Source organism: Pseudopipra pipra, chromosome 27 (genome assembly GCF_036250125.1).
Source record: "Pseudopipra pipra isolate bDixPip1 chromosome 27, bDixPip1.hap1, whole genome shotgun sequence".
Lineage (NCBI taxonomy): Eukaryota > Metazoa > Chordata > Aves > Passeriformes > Pipridae > Pseudopipra > Pseudopipra pipra.
Genome location: NC_087575.1, coordinates 1446195 through 1460940, shown reverse-complemented (window position 1 = coordinate 1460940; position 14746 = coordinate 1446195). Strand labels below are relative to the sequence as shown.

At 59.2% G+C, this 14746-nt stretch overlaps 1 protein-coding gene across 2 annotated transcripts in view; it reads right to left on the bottom strand.

Annotated features, from left to right (window-relative positions):
• Positions 1-5190: 5190 nt before the first annotated feature.
• REXO1 (RNA exonuclease 1 homolog) overlaps positions 5191-14746 on the bottom strand; it is a 43008-nt gene continuing 33452 nt past the window's right edge. For both annotated transcript variants that reach the window (XM_064637384.1, XM_064637383.1), the window contains exons 12-16: positions 12369-12479; positions 11832-11947; positions 11491-11629; positions 8626-8746; positions 5191-7702 (exon numbers count right to left, since the gene is read on the bottom strand). In XM_064637384.1, the coding sequence (XP_064493454.1) occupies positions 7614-7702; positions 8626-8746; positions 11491-11629; positions 11832-11947; positions 12369-12479 (576 nt within the window). In that variant the 3' untranslated portion in view covers positions 5191-7613. The remainder of the gene's footprint in view (positions 7703-8625; positions 8747-11490; positions 11630-11831; positions 11948-12368; positions 12480-14746) is intronic.

The following is a 14746-nucleotide window of genomic DNA, read 5'->3' as shown; positions in this document are numbered from 1 at the left end:
TGGCCCTGTGTCCCCATAGGTCATCATGTCCCCCTGTTCCCATGTCCCCATATGTGTCCCCATGTCCCTGTGTCCCCATGTCCCCACAGTGCCTGGGTGACACTGGCAGCACCTGACCTACAGCAGTGGTGGGGCAGATTTGGGCACATCCCCATCCTGGGGCTGCTCCTCACCTCCTGGAAAAGGAGGGAAAAGCCTCTCCCAAGGGGCTGGTGACGGTGACACACGTTTGGAGACAAAGCTGCTGAGGGGGGGTCCAGCTCCAGGGGACGGGTCTGGGGCACAAGGGGCAGGAGGGGACGTTTGTCTGGAGAGAGAGGGCAAGGCCAGAGTGGGGCTGGGCTGGGGAGTCCTGGAGTCAGGACTGGTTGAGGTTGGGAGGGACCTTAAAGCTCACCCAGTTCCACCCCCTGCCATGGGCAGGGACACCTCCCACTACTCCAGGTTGCTCCAAGCTCCTTCTCCCTTCCCTCTCCCCAAGTCCAGCCCTGCCCACGGCCCCTTCCTGCTCCCATGGCGATCCCTGTGGATCCAGCAGGGCCTGATGTCCAGCCCTGGAGCAGCACCCAGGAGGGAATTCAGCATCTTGGCCCTCACCTTGCCACCTCCCACCCTCTGCTCCCCCTGTGGCACGAGCAGCACCAGAACCTGCCAACCCCCCTCAGACCCAGGTGGTCACCCCCGGGAAGGGCCAGTGGCCACCAGGGCACAGCAGGGACAGGCCCGGCCCCAAACTCAGTCACTCTCTGCTTCCTGCAGCACCAAACTGGATCTGGAGGACGGAAAGGGATTTCCACAGCCCACCCCTGTGTCCCTCCTCCCTCTACAGGGGCACAGGGGGGGGTGGCTTTGGGCACCCGGGAACCCGGAACACCAGAGAGCGCCGAGGTCACCCTGGCAACAGAGGCCGGGAGGGTGACATCTCACCAATCAATCACCCCCTGCAATTAGTGACCCCCCCGGGCAATTAAGGGAGCGCCGGGAGGCCGGGCAGAGGATGCTCCTGGGGCGCCACAGTGGCTGTCCTGGTTGTGTCCCCTCTCCTGCCACCACAGTGGCTGTCCTGGTGTGTCCCCTCTCCTGCTGCTCCAATGGCTGTCCCGGTGAATCCATTCCCTCTCCTGCCACTCCAATGGGCTGTCCCAGTTTGACCCTCTCTGGGCACCCCAGTGGCTGTCCCAGTGCAGGCATCCCCCCTACAACCACCACAATAACTGTCCCAGCCTGTCCCCGTTCCTGCCACCTCCTCAAAGGCTGTCCCAGTGAATCCATTCCCTCTTCTGCCACCCCAAAGGCTGTCCCAGTGAATCCAGTCCCTCTCCTGCCACCCCCAAAGGCTGTCCCAGTGAATCCATTCCCTCTCCTGCCACCCCAAAGGCTGTCCCAGTGAATCCATTCCCTCTCCTGCCACCCCAAAGGCTGTCCCAGTGAATCCATTCCTCTCCTGCCACCCCAAAGGCTGTCCCAGTGAATCCATTCCCTCTCCTGCCACCCCAAAGGCTGTCCCAGTGAATCCAGTCCCTCTCCTGCACCCCAAAGGCTGTCCCAGTGAATCCATTCCCCTCTCCTGCCACCCCAAAGGCTGTCCCAGCGTGTCCCCTTCTCCGGGTGCAGGAGACCCTTGGTGGGAGCTGCCCCGTGCAGCCCCTGCCCCCTCACAGGGAAGAGTTAAACCTGGAGTTTTCCCCCCTCCTCAGGCTGCTCCAGGTGCCCCGTTCCGAGCGGCTGAGCAGCTACAAAGCCCCGTTTGTTCGGGAGAAAATAATAATAATAATTTAGGAGCGTTTCCCTGCGGGACAGGGGTTGTTTCTCAGCCTGGGAGCAGCCTCGGGGTGCAGCCCACGGCCATCCTCCAGGTTGGCACCTCCCAGGCTCCCGCTGATGTCCCAAACCCCGTTCTGGAGGGCGGTGCCAGGAGCGAGCAGGGCCCCAGCACACGCACCCACCTCCATCACCGAAAAACTACTCCCCTCCAAAACCTGCACAACCAGTTCCCTGCTGCCCTTCTCTCCTGCTCCTTCCACCCTCCTCTTCCACCTCCTCCCCTGTTCCAGGCCACCCTGCAGCCACCTCAGGCCAGGGGAGGGGACAGGGTTGGTCACTGGTGCTGACACCTGTTTCTCGCCTCTGCTGCCCAGTGTGGCCAGTTCCTCTCTCTCACTGGTGGCTGGAGGGTGCAGGAGGATCCCAGTCCCTGCAACGACACAAGTGTCACCCACCTCACCCTGTGGTGGGTTTAGGGCTGGGGACAAAGGAGCCCAATGTCTGGGGAGTGTCACAGACCCCCTGCCCTGCACTTCGGGGGCACAGGGCGATCCATGGAGGGGCACAGGGTGATCCATGGAGGGGCACAGGGCCCATGGAGGGGCACAGGGTGATCCATGGAGGGGCACAGGGTGATCCAGTGGAAGGGCACAGGGTGATCCATGGAGGGGTACAGGGTGATCCATGGAAGGGCACAGGGGCGATCCATGGAAGGGTCACAGGGTGATCCATGGAGGGGTCACAGGGTGATCCATGGAGGGGCACAGGGTTGATCCATGGAGGGGCACAGGGTGATCCATGGAGGGGTAACAGGGTGATCCATGGAAGGGCACAGGGCGATCCATGGAAGGGCACAGGGTGATCCATTGGAAGGGCACAGGGCGATCCATGGAAGGGCACAGGGTGATCCATGGAGGGGCACAGGGTGATCCATGGAGGGGCACAGGGTGATCCACAGAGGGGCACAGGGCCATGGGGGGGCACAGGGCCATGGGAGGGGAGGGGGGCACGGGGCCATTGGGGGGGGGCACAGGTATCCCCCGCTGCCACCCAGGAGAATCCCTGTCCCCACTGGCAGTGGCAGATGGGCCTCACCACGCCAATGTCACCACGTGAGGAGCTTTGCTGCCTGCACACAGGGACCCTGTAGACACGTGTTGGACACTCATCCCTTCATCCCCCTGCCTCAGCCCTCACCCTCCGGAGGGGTCCGGACAAACCGGGATAAAAGGTTTTTAGAGAGAGGGTCAATGGCCACGGTCACCTCTGAGCTGTGCCAGGAGGTTCAGTGGCAGGGGCTGACACACAGACACCCCTGGGATGCCCCTTGCTGGGGGAAGGTGCTGCAGGACAAGGCAGAGCCCACCCCAAGCCCTGGAGCACAAAGGCACACAAGGGGGCAAAGGTTTCAGAGAGCAGGAAAGCCCCTCACTGGGGTTCTGGTGGCAGCTCTGGCAGTGCCCCTGGGAGACTGCCAGGGAAAAAACAAGTGGTCACAGAGCTCTGAGGCAGATCCTGAGCACACATCTGGGGCACTGCTCCCTGAATCCCAGCCTGGTTTGGGTTGGGAAGGACCTTAAACTTCATCCAGTGCCACCCTCTGCCGTGGGCAGGGACACCTTCCACTAGCCCAGGTTGCTCCAAGCCCTGTCCAGCCTTGTGTCCATCTGTCCCTCCACATGTCTGGGTTGCTTCCCTGGGATCAGGGCTCTCATAATCCGAAAAACTCCACCTGCCTCCACCCTGGGCCCCGAGGAGCCTCGGAGGGTCCCTGTCACCCTCCAGGCTCCAAAACAACAACAAAGCAAAGTGTCTCTGGGCACCACGGGGGTTCCCAGGCGTCACCTCGGGGTTGTCACCCCCCTGCCAGCACCCCTGCATGGCAGCAGGTCACCTGCAAAGGGGGGACACGGTGGGGGGAGAGGGACCAGCCACCCCCAGGGGATGGGATGGCACCTGGAGGTTTGATGCCAGAGCACCCAGTGCCCCAAAGGCCCGGGGAGGTGGCAGAGAACAGGAGTCAGGTGTGACTTTTGCAGCCTCCCGAGCACCCCCTGCCATCAGCAGCACGTTAAATAAAACACATTGCCAGTGAGGTCATCTAATGGGCCATTATTTCTTTATTTGAACTTTTTACCTTCACCTCTTCCTCTGTGCTGATTCAGCTCCTTGGCTTTGGCACTTTAATTCCTTGCCCCATTTGGGAGATTGATTCGGGCTCTGGGGGGATGCAGAGGCTCCATCCCAGCTCCAGGACAGAGGCAGGAGGAGCCGGGACCTGCCCTGCTCTTGGGGCACCTCTGGGGGCAGGAAGGGTTTGCAGAGAGGGAGGGGATGGCCGTGGCACCCCCGGACACCCCCTCCTTTGGGCACTCCAAGTTGGATGGGCACCAGTTTCACCCCTTGTCCTCAGGCCCCTCTGCTCCCCCCCGGTGCTGGTGGGTCATGGAGGGGCAGAGAGCAGAGAGCTGGGAAAGGTGTGGGATCTGCTCCAGAGCCACTGGGGGGACAGGGAGGGATTAACAGCAGACCCCTGCCATGGGCAGGGACACCTTCCACTAGCCCAGGCGGCTCCAAGCCCAGGTGGCTCCAACCTGACCTTGGACACTTCCAGGGATGGGGCAGCCACAGCTGCTCTGGGAAATCTGTGCCAGGGCCTCCCCACCCTCACAGCCAACAATTCCTTCCCAATATCCCATCTATCCCTGCCCTCTGGCAGTGGGAAGCCATTCCCCTTGTCCTGTCCCTCCATCCCTTGTCCCCAGTCCCTCTCCAGCTCTCCTGGAGCCCCTTTAGGCCCTGCAAGGGGCTCTCAGGTCTCCCTGGAGCCTTCTCTCCTCCAGGTGAACCCCCCCAGCTCTCCCAGCCTGGCTCCAGAGCAGAGGGGCTCCAGCCCTTGGAGCATCTCCGTGGCCTCCTCTGGACTCTCTCCAGCAGCTCCACGTCCCTGTGCTGTTGTTCCCCAGGGCTGGAGGCAGCTCTGCAGGGGGGTCTCACCTGAGGGGGCAGAGGGGCAGAATCCCCCCTCCCCTGCTGCCCACACTGTGGGACCAGCCCAGGGCACGGGGGTTTCTGGGTGCCAGCACACACGGCCGGGGCGTGTGGAGCTTCTCATCCCCCTGCACCCCAAGTCCTCCCCAGGGCTGCTCTCTGTGAGTTCCTCTCCCAGTCCGTGCTCGTGGCTGCAACTGCCCCAACCCCATTGCACTGGGACAGCTGAACTCTTCTCCAGCCCAGGCTGTTCCAGGGAAGCCTGTCCAGGCCCTCCCAGCTCCAGGCTGTTCCAGGGAAGCCTGTCCAGGCCCTCCCCAGCTCCAGGCTGTTCCAGGGAAGCCTGTCCAGGCCCTCCCAGCTCCAGGATGGCTCCAGCACCCCCCGAGCCCGGCCCGGCCGCAGGCAGAGCAGTCCCACACGCAGGAACGTGCATCTAGTCAACACCCTTTTATTAAAAACAATTACAAAAAGTTACAGGTTACAGTCGTTCTGTACAACCCAAACAGCTCTTGCCCACCACAAAGCCCCTGGCTGGCAGTGCCAGGGTGCCCACGGGGGTCCCTGGGGAGGCCACGGCAGGACCTGCTCTGCCACCCCCACGGCGTGGCTGGACGTGGTTCTGCTTCCCCACAGAACAGGCAACCTCCCCACACACCAACCCCAGAAGCCTCATTTCAGGGGGTCCCAGCTGGGAAAAGAAGGGGAGATCTCGTGGCCTGGCAGGATTCCTGCCTGGAGGAACATCCTGCCTCCCCGAGCCCAGGCAGTGGGATCAAGCCAAGCAACCAGCTCCTGCCTGGAGGGGTCCATGTTAGAATGTTCCAGCTTTTCCAGGGCAGGAGCTGCTGGGGGAGGCCTGGAGAGAGGGGGCTGCCTGTCAAGGAACGGGGGAACCTCGAGGCAAGAGCCAGGTCTGAAATGAGTGGCTGCTCCAGGTACATTCCATGGCTGCAGCCAGGGGTGAAGATAAATGGGGGATAAACATGGGAAAGGAGGCAGAAGCAGGAACAAACCTTCCCTCCCTGGTCAGGAAGCACTGAACTATGTCTCTCCCACGGCCTGGGCAGGGACAGCACCATTCCCAGCAGGACATGGGAGAGGGGGACAGGCCAAGCTGTCCCAAGGCTGCAGGGCTGGATGTGGAGCACTGGGGCAGGGGCAGGGAGCTGCATTCCCAAAACCTGGGGTAAGGAACAGGAGCACAGATGGGCTCAGCAGCAACAGGAACCTTCACAGCCCCCACTTCTCCTGGTGGCTCCAGGAGGATTTGGCAGAACAGCCCCCTCCTCGCTCCGAGGGCAGCAGTGGGATGGGAGACCCTGCTGGGTGTGCCCACAACAGCCCTGCAGCCCAGGAGGGGCTGGGGCAGATCTGCCACCCCTGCCCAGGGCACAGAGCCCAGGCCATGCTCCCCACAGGGTGGGACAGGCCAGCAGGACGTGCTGGGGACACTCACCACGTCCCCAAACTGAGCCCAGCGGGGTACAAAGGAGTGAGCAGGACCCAGCTCTGACAGGAACCAAAGCCCAGCAGGTCCCAGGCCCCTCTGCCCCCAGAGGGACACAATCAGCCCATGGCAGGGACATGGGGACCACAGCAGCCCCCAGGGGACACAACTCCAGTGCCACCAGGGTGGTGAGGGGGTCACTGCTCTGCCAACAGGGCAAAACTGCTGCCTGAGCCCAGCTGAGAGACCCCATCCATGGGGACTGTGCCACAGAGCTCTGCTGTCCCCTGACAGCCCCAGTCTGGGTGCAGGGACCACCAGTGCCACCCAGTCTGCCCCAGTCACACCAGGGTGACAGTCACACTCTCAGCAGCTGCTTTTCTGCAGGGGCCAGACAGGCAACAGTGGGATCCTTTGCTCTTCTCAAACCACCCAACATGTAAACCAGTTTAAAAGGAGGATTTTTCCCTATTGCTTTTGCTCCTGCCTGCACAGTCCCTGTGTGAGGGACAGGCTGTGGGGAGTCCTGCAGAGGGCCGAGGCCACCCTCAGGTGCAATCTGAGCTGCACCCAAGTCCCCCCAAAACCTTGATCCCTGCACAGCTTGCTGGGGACCTGCTGGAAGCTCAGGGCTGGGGAGGGACAGGGTGCCTGCTCTCCTGCCTGGCCCTGGAAGCTCTTTGTCCCTGTGTCACCACACGGCTCCCTGAGCTCTGGGCAAGGTGTGACACCCATGGCTGCCCTGCAGAACCAGGTGCCAGCCAGCCCTCCCCTGGGTCACAGCACGTGGCAATTCCCCAGTCCCACCTCGTTCCTCTCCCACCTGCTGCTCAGAGCCTCCCCCTCCTGCAGCTCCACAGGGTCTCTTCCCAGGTGCCTGATCCTCAGCTCCTGCCTCCCAGTCACACACCAACTCTGCAATCCACTCACTCACAGCTTCCTGCCCGACCTCCTTCCACCTCCCCCATCTCCAAACACTGTGGGAACCAACCAGCTCTGGAGCACAGAGGCAACTGAAGCTACACTTGGAAAAAAAACAAACGTACGAGATCTACCTTTAACTGAACCAAAAAGATCCTTCTGCACATATCCAACCTACCTCTACAAGCCTCTCCTAGGAACCAACAAGTTCTCCCTGGCTGTGCTACTCAAAACCACCTTGCTGGGCCCACAAGGCAGCTGCTGGAGCAGAGAGTGCCCCGGGGGGAGCACGAGGAGGGTCCCAGAGCCCTGCCCGGGCAGGGGGTGTGAGCTGAGCCGTGCCCACAGCAGTCCAGGGGTCCCATGGATGCTGGGAGAGCCGGGGAATGCTGAGCATGCTGCTGTGCACGGGTGGACAGTGTTACTCTGAGCAATTATTGCACTGCTTCACGGAGGCGCGGGAGCAGCAGGAGAGGGACGAGGCGAGTCATCGCTTCACCTTCGCGTCTTCTCTGATCTTCCACACCATCAGCTCCATGCAGGCCCGGGCGTCCTCGCTGGAGTCGTGGCCTTCCACTGGGGACACAGAGACAAGGCTGGCACTGACCCCCCTGCTGCACGTGGAATCGTTCAGGTGGGAAAAGCCCTCCAAGCCCACCAAGTCCAACCCTGGACCAAACCCCGCTGTGCCCACTAATCCACACCACAACGGGCCACCTCTGCCTGCTTCCTGAACGCTTCCAGGGATGGTGATCCCACCACTGCCCTGGGCAGCCTGGGCCAATTCTTGACCATTCTTTCAGCGAAGAAATTTTTCCCAATATCCAACCTGAACCTTCCCTGGTGCCTCAAGTTTTGAGGCTGTTTCCTCTCATCCTGTCCCTTGTTCCCTGGCAGCAGAGCCCGACCCCCCCCAAATCCCCCCTCCTCTCAGGGAGTTCAGAGAGGGAGAAGGTCCCCCTGAGCCTCCTTTGCTCCAGGCTGGGCCCCCCCAACTCCCTCAGAAGTTCTTCAGACCCTTCTCCTGGTGCTCCAGACCATTCCCCAGCTCCATTCCCTTCCCTGGACACTCTCCAGCCCCTCAATGTCCTTCTTGTCATGAGGGGCCCAGAGCTGCCCCCAGGATTGGAGGTGTGGCCTCAGCAGTGCCAGCACAGGGGGACAGTCACTGCCCTGGTCAGGGAGGACAGAAAGGAACAGGCCACACTTCAAACAGGAAGGTCAATCTGAGTTGACCACAGAGAGGAGGGAGGGCAGGACGTGGCCTTGGCAGAGCCACCCCCAGCCTTCTCACCCCCACTGGTGCCCCCCTGGCCCAGGGAAGGACGCAGAGAGCGCCGCTGCCCCGGCACAGGGCTCACACTGCACAGGGCTCACACTCCACATGGGGAACACTCCCAGCCACTGCCAGGATAAAAAAGATGAGGAGCAGGAGGATGGGAGCAGAGGAAGGCAGAGCCAAGGAGCCCTGGAGGCGGGCAGGAGCCCCCCAGCCTCACCGTTGTCCTGGATGATGCGCTTGAGGTAGTCGGCCATGAGCGTGCGCAGGGCCCGCTTGTAGGGCAGCCCCAGGCGGTGGGGGAACACGATGGCAGTGTCCACCACGGTGCCGTGGATCAGCTGCAGGAGGGAGGCAGCACCAGAGAAAGGGGGTTACTGTCCCACTCCCACACGGACAGACGCTCCTCGGCACTGACCGACCACCCGGCCCCGGGGCCGCCAGCAACTCCCAACCCAACCAGTCCTGCAGGAAGGTGACTCCCCCTTGGAGGGTGCTCTGCCAGGCAGACACCTGCCCCCAGAGCCCTGCCCATCCCACATCCGAGGCAGCAGAGATTCAGGGCTGACTCAGTTCATGGAACTCGACAGGACAGGTCAGTCCTTAATATCCTGGCCAGGCTGGAATAACTCTCAGAGTCTTTCACAATGAAGAACTAAACTGGGGAATCAGTTGACCTCACAACCTTGTAACAGCCTTTCAACTGCTTCTCAAGATGAAGCAGCTTGACCTAGTGAGTGGCAGCCTGATCCAGAGAGTGCCATCCCTGCCCATGGCAGGGGCTTGGAACCAGATGATCTTTAAGGTCCCTTCCAACCCAAACCATCCTGGGATGATTCTAAGATGTGGACAGAAGTGGGGAAGATGAGCAAGACAGAACTGCACCTGACCCAGTGCACATCACCTGCTGCTACAGAGCAGGCCTGACCTTCAGGGTGCAAACAACCCGAAATCCTCCCGTCCCTCAGCAGTGAGTCACCAGGAAGCTTTTAACCAGCACCAGCTCAGCCAGGATGAGGTGGGACAGGGAGATCCTATCACTGAATCACATCAGAGAATGGTTTGGGTAGGAAGGGACTTCCAACCCTCTGCCATGGGCAGGGACACCTCCCACCAGCCCAGGTTGCTCCAAGCCCCGTCCAGCCTGGCCTTGGACACTTCCAGGGATGGGGCACCCACAGCTGCTCTGGGAAACCTGTGCCAGGGCCTCCCCACCCTCACAGCCAAGAATTCCTGCCCAATATCCCCTCTTACCCTGCCCTCTGGCAGTGGGAAGCCACTCCCCCTTGTCCTGTCCCTCCATCCCTTGTCCCAAGTCCCTCTCCAGCTCTCAGAGCCCCTTTAGGCCCTGCAAGGGGTTCAAAGGTCTTTCTGGATCCTTCTCTCCTCCAGATGAACCACCCCAGCTCTCCCAGCCTGGCTCCATGGCAGAGGGGCTCCAGCCCTCTAAGCTGATGCTGCAGCTGTGAAGTGACATCCTGCTGGAGGAACTGAGGTCCATGTGCTCCCTGCCCTGCACCAAGGGCCTGGGATGGCCAGGAGGCACCACCTGCCCAAGTCCACAATCACAGGGTAGGCTGGCTTTTTTCACACTAATTTCTAACTCTCAGGCTAAGACAAGAGCAATCCTTTCCTGCCAAGAACTGTGTTCAGTGAGAGCTAAAGGGAGGTGGATGAAGGCAATCCCACATCTTGAGCACAGGAATAAAATGCAGAGTCTAAAAGATAAACCTGCATCTGACCAAGAGACGGCTCTGCAAGTCTCGACACGGGATGACTCCTACAGGACCCTGATAATCCCATCTCCCTGCCTGCCTCAACTCTTCTGAGGCACCAGCTAATACTGCAGGACAACCTGTAGCTCCATCACTAACAGCTCCACAGCCCAGCTCCAAAAAAAATGCCTGAGAACAGCCACACTTGAACAGAAACAACCTGCCATGCTCTGCGAGTGTAAAACTGCCAACGGTATGGATAATCTGTCCTGGGCTGCACTCAGCTCTGGCACCATCCCAGGCACAATGGTAATTACTTATGTAGATCAGGAAGGCTGAGGAAAGGGGATAATAAAGCTTTAAATAAAACTTGAAGTGCTATCACCATTTGGAGCTGGCCACGGCCATTAGCGAGATGTCGACTTTACTGCCACAGCCATTAAAACCTGACATCCCACTGCCTGTCAGGCCCTGCTGGATGGCTCTGGGCTCCTTCCCTTGGCAGTGTTGAGAGGAAATCATGCCTCTAAGAGGCCAAGGCAGTCATCTCGAGCTGATAAAACTGTGAATGATGTTTTTGTGATGATGATGAAGTCTCTCCCGGGCTGGGATAAAGGGTGCCACGGAGAGGTAAAGCGTTTTACAGGCATTTAAAACCTCCTGCTTCCAACCCAGAGCCGTGAGCTGGCAGCCACAGCTGCTGCAGCAGGGGGGCTGTGAGATGAAGGATGGCTGGAGGAAGTTCTGGCCTGTGAGCACAGAGCAAAGACTCAGCTCCTGCCTCCCACATGCTTTCTCAGTGGCCCTGGACAAGGCCCTGGGATCCATGTGCAGGGGGCAAGGGGAGGGAACCTTCCTGGCAGGACAGCAGGATAGCTGAGGGATGTGCAGACCAGGCTGACGAGGGCCAGGCAGGAAACAAGACAGAAAAGGGGTCAAAATAGTGACCCAAAGTGCTCAAAGTAACCCCACAAATCCCAGCAAAGCAGGCAGAGAGCAGAGAACAAACGTGGCAGAGGTGAAAGGCAAATGATTTCAGATCAGTCACAGAATACATGGAATGGTTTGAGTTGGAAGGGACCTTAAAGCTCATTGCATTCCATGGGCAGGGACACCTTCCACCAGAGCAGGCTGCTCCCAGCCCATCCAACCCTGTCACCTCTGGACAGGTCTGTCACCCTGGGCAGCACCAGCACTGAAAGCTGGGCTGACACCACGAGTGACACACGACCCACTGCCCTGCTCTGCCACCACAGACAGGATCCCACCAGCTCAGAGATCAGACCTGCCCTTGGAAATGAACACCTCCTAAACTGCAAGGAGGCACTGAACACCCCCAGGGGAGAGGGGAAGGCAGGACAGCGAGTTACCTTTAGTGCAAATAAGTCGCTCTCCAAGCTGTGCCCTATCAGGATGGTGTCTGCACTGAACATGTTCAGGAGCACGGCCTGGACGTCCCGCAGGGTGATGCTCGTGTTCTCCAGGTCCTCCTCTGTCACACCTGAGAATCTGCAGAGCAAGAGGAGGGAGCTGGGAGGGAGGAGACACCTCAAGGCCCCACAGCATCTCAGCTGTTAGGAAGTGGTGGTCAGTGGTTTCAACGAGCGCTCCCAGCCACCCCTCCAGGTTCTGGCAGAGCACAGAGCTCTGTCCCAAGGAAGAACCACCCTTGCCTGGTGTTCCAGTCCTTCTCTGGTGTTCCAGTCCTTACCTGGTGTTATAATCCACCACCTTGGAGTCTGGTTTGACGAAGGTGTCGTACACCACCTTCAGGTCCGAGTTGATCACAGTTACTCTTGTCAGCTCCAGCCCTTGCTTCGTGTAGCACTGCAAGGAACAGGGCAGGAGTGAGGGGCAGCACACACCAACCCCCCTGGGGACCCCCCTGGTCATCCTGAAAGCCTCCCCTGCAGCAGGTTCTGAACGGGCTGAAGGTCAAGGGGGAGCAGGAACAAGGAACTGAGGACGAGGCAGAGGCTGTGACTGCCCTTCAGCCCCCTGACGTGGTTTTGGCCAAATGGAGCCCTTCCCTAAGTGCTGTAGTTCCCAAAATGCAGCAGAGAGTGCAGAGAGACCAGGCAGCAAACACTGCTCAGGGTGGGCCAGCCAGCCACGGGTCCCCAGATCAAACACAGCAATCCCTAATTTGCATGAACAGGACCAATCTGATTTAGAGTCCACAGGAGAACAGAGAGAAGAAGGTCAGGAAACAGAGCTTGGCCTTCCCCAGAAAGCTTTATGGACCCACCATTTCACAGTCTAAGGCGTAGATCCCAGGGTACCCATCAGTTGTAGGCAGCTTCTCAAAAGTCTTCACAAAGCCATCCAGGCTCTCCTTCCTCCCATCATGGACATGTTGCTTAAAGGAAAGAAAAAAAATGATTTGTTGATGATAAAAACAAGAACCCAAAAAGTCCACTTGAGAAAAAAATGATTTTTTAATCATTTCTAAAGGTTAACAGGGAGTAAGTTTTGCCTACAGTGGGTCTGCAAAGTTCACCACAACAGCAAAGACCCCATGGTGCAACCCCAGCTCCAGATCAGGGCTGGTGGCATCATCCTGACAGTGCAATGAGGAGCAGGACATCATCTGGGGACAAGGAGCTTTCAGTTTGGAATAGAATTAGTCAGGAATTCACTAACTGATCTAACTCCAGCTCCTGGTTCCCGTGGCCATGACATGCCCAGGTGCAGGATTCTGATCCCAGGAATCCCTGTGTGAGCAGGAGCATCGGGGGCAGATGCCATGAGAAACTGGTGTAACTGAGCACCAGAAAACATCAAAGTGTGCATAAAATCAAAGCCACTGTGTTCCAAACCCAGCCAGTTCACAGACAAACAGGAGCTACAGCCCACAGCACTTGAGGCAACAGAGGGTATTTCCAACCACTCCTGTTATTCCCAGCTAGAGCTCTAAAGGTCAACAAGATCCAGCAGGAAAACTCAGGGAGTGATTTCACAATCAGCTTAAGCCAATGCAAGACTGAGCTGCTGTTGCAACAGGTACTCCCACACTGCTCCACAGCCACTGATCCCACCCCCTGGGGATCCTGGAAGCCCTCCCTGCAGCAGGAATTCTGAACTGGATGGAGTTTGAAGGGGAGGCAGGACCTGAGGGCACAGGCTGGGGCTGCCCCTTTGCCCACTGACATGGTTTGAAGGCAGACTGGGGTGCAGCACCACACCCAGAGGTGTTGCCCTCCCTCCCTCACCCCCCAGTGGCTCTTGGTTGTGCTTCAGTTTTGTCTGTCCCTAAATCTCAGTGTATTTGTGCACAATCACAGCAGCCTGGGCACAGCCTCCTGCACTGTGCTTAGGATCATGGAATCCCAGAAGATCCAAGACCCCAAAGATTATCAAGTCAACCCAGCCCCACCACTGTGGTCACCACTAACCCCTGTCCCCAGGTGCCACATCCACATGTTTTTTGAACACTTTCAGGGATGGTGACACCACCACTGCCCTGGGCAGCCTGTTCAATGCCTGACCATCTATTCCATGAAGGAATTTTCCCTAATCTCCCACCTGACCCTCCCTGGCACAGCTTGGGGCCATTCCCTCTCCTCCTGTCCCTTGTTCCCTGGCAGCAGAGCCCGACCCCCCCCAGCTCCCCCCTCCTGTCAGGGGGTTGCAGAGCCAGAAGGTCCCCCCTGAGCCTCCTTTTCTCCAGGCTGAGCCCCCCCAGCTCCCTCAGCTGCTCCTGCTGTTCCAGCCCCTTCCCAGCTCCGTTCCCTTCCCTGCACACGCTCCAGCCCCTCCATGTCCCTCTTGTCCTGAGGGGCCCAGAACTGTCCCCAGGGTTTGAGGTGGTGCCTCAGCAGTGCCAGCACAGGGCAGAGCTTCCCACAGACCTCACCCCACCAGGAATCAAACTGTGCTGGTTTGTCTCAGGACCAAGGGCTGGAGAGGTGAGGAACTGAGGCCCCTGTGAAGCTGCAGTGTGTAGGCAGAGGGGTAACCAGAGCAGGATTTGCATATTTTCCTGCACAGGTCACTGCTGCAGGTGCAGCCAGAGACAGGAACTGCACCATTTGGAGTTAATGAGGTGGCTGGGCCAACTCTGAGGCCAACTCTGCCTGGATCCAAAGCCAGCACTGCTCAAAGGCCTCGTGGTTCGCTCCTTCCCAGGAGCAAGAGGCCACACTTGGCCATTCTGCATCCATGGCATGGATCCCACTGTTCTGCTGAGGGAATGGGCAGAGCTCACCAGCCAGGAGACAGTAAACACTTCTCTCCCTGGCACCCTGAGCCCTCCCCTTCCTTTGCAATACAACAACACTGGGCAGTGATGGAAAGAAAAAAACCAATTAGGTGTTTTTCTATGCTATAGTTGTTGTTCTGCAACGTCCCAGTTCCTCCTGGCTGGGAGGAGGGCAGAGAAGCTGCTCCTGTTTTTCAGACCAGAGGAAGCAGCAGCCTCGGGAGTCACAAAGGGCCACTCCGGGCTCCCCGGGAGCAGCACAGCTCCATCCTGCCACCTCCTGCCTCCCTGCCTAACTGCAGGACACCCGGCCAGGCACAGCCACAGCCTTTGGGGAGACACACACGTGCTTTCCCAGGCCCAGTTACTGAGAACAGCGTCTCATTACAAACAGTTTCTGCTTTCAGTGCCCTCCTTCCAAGCTG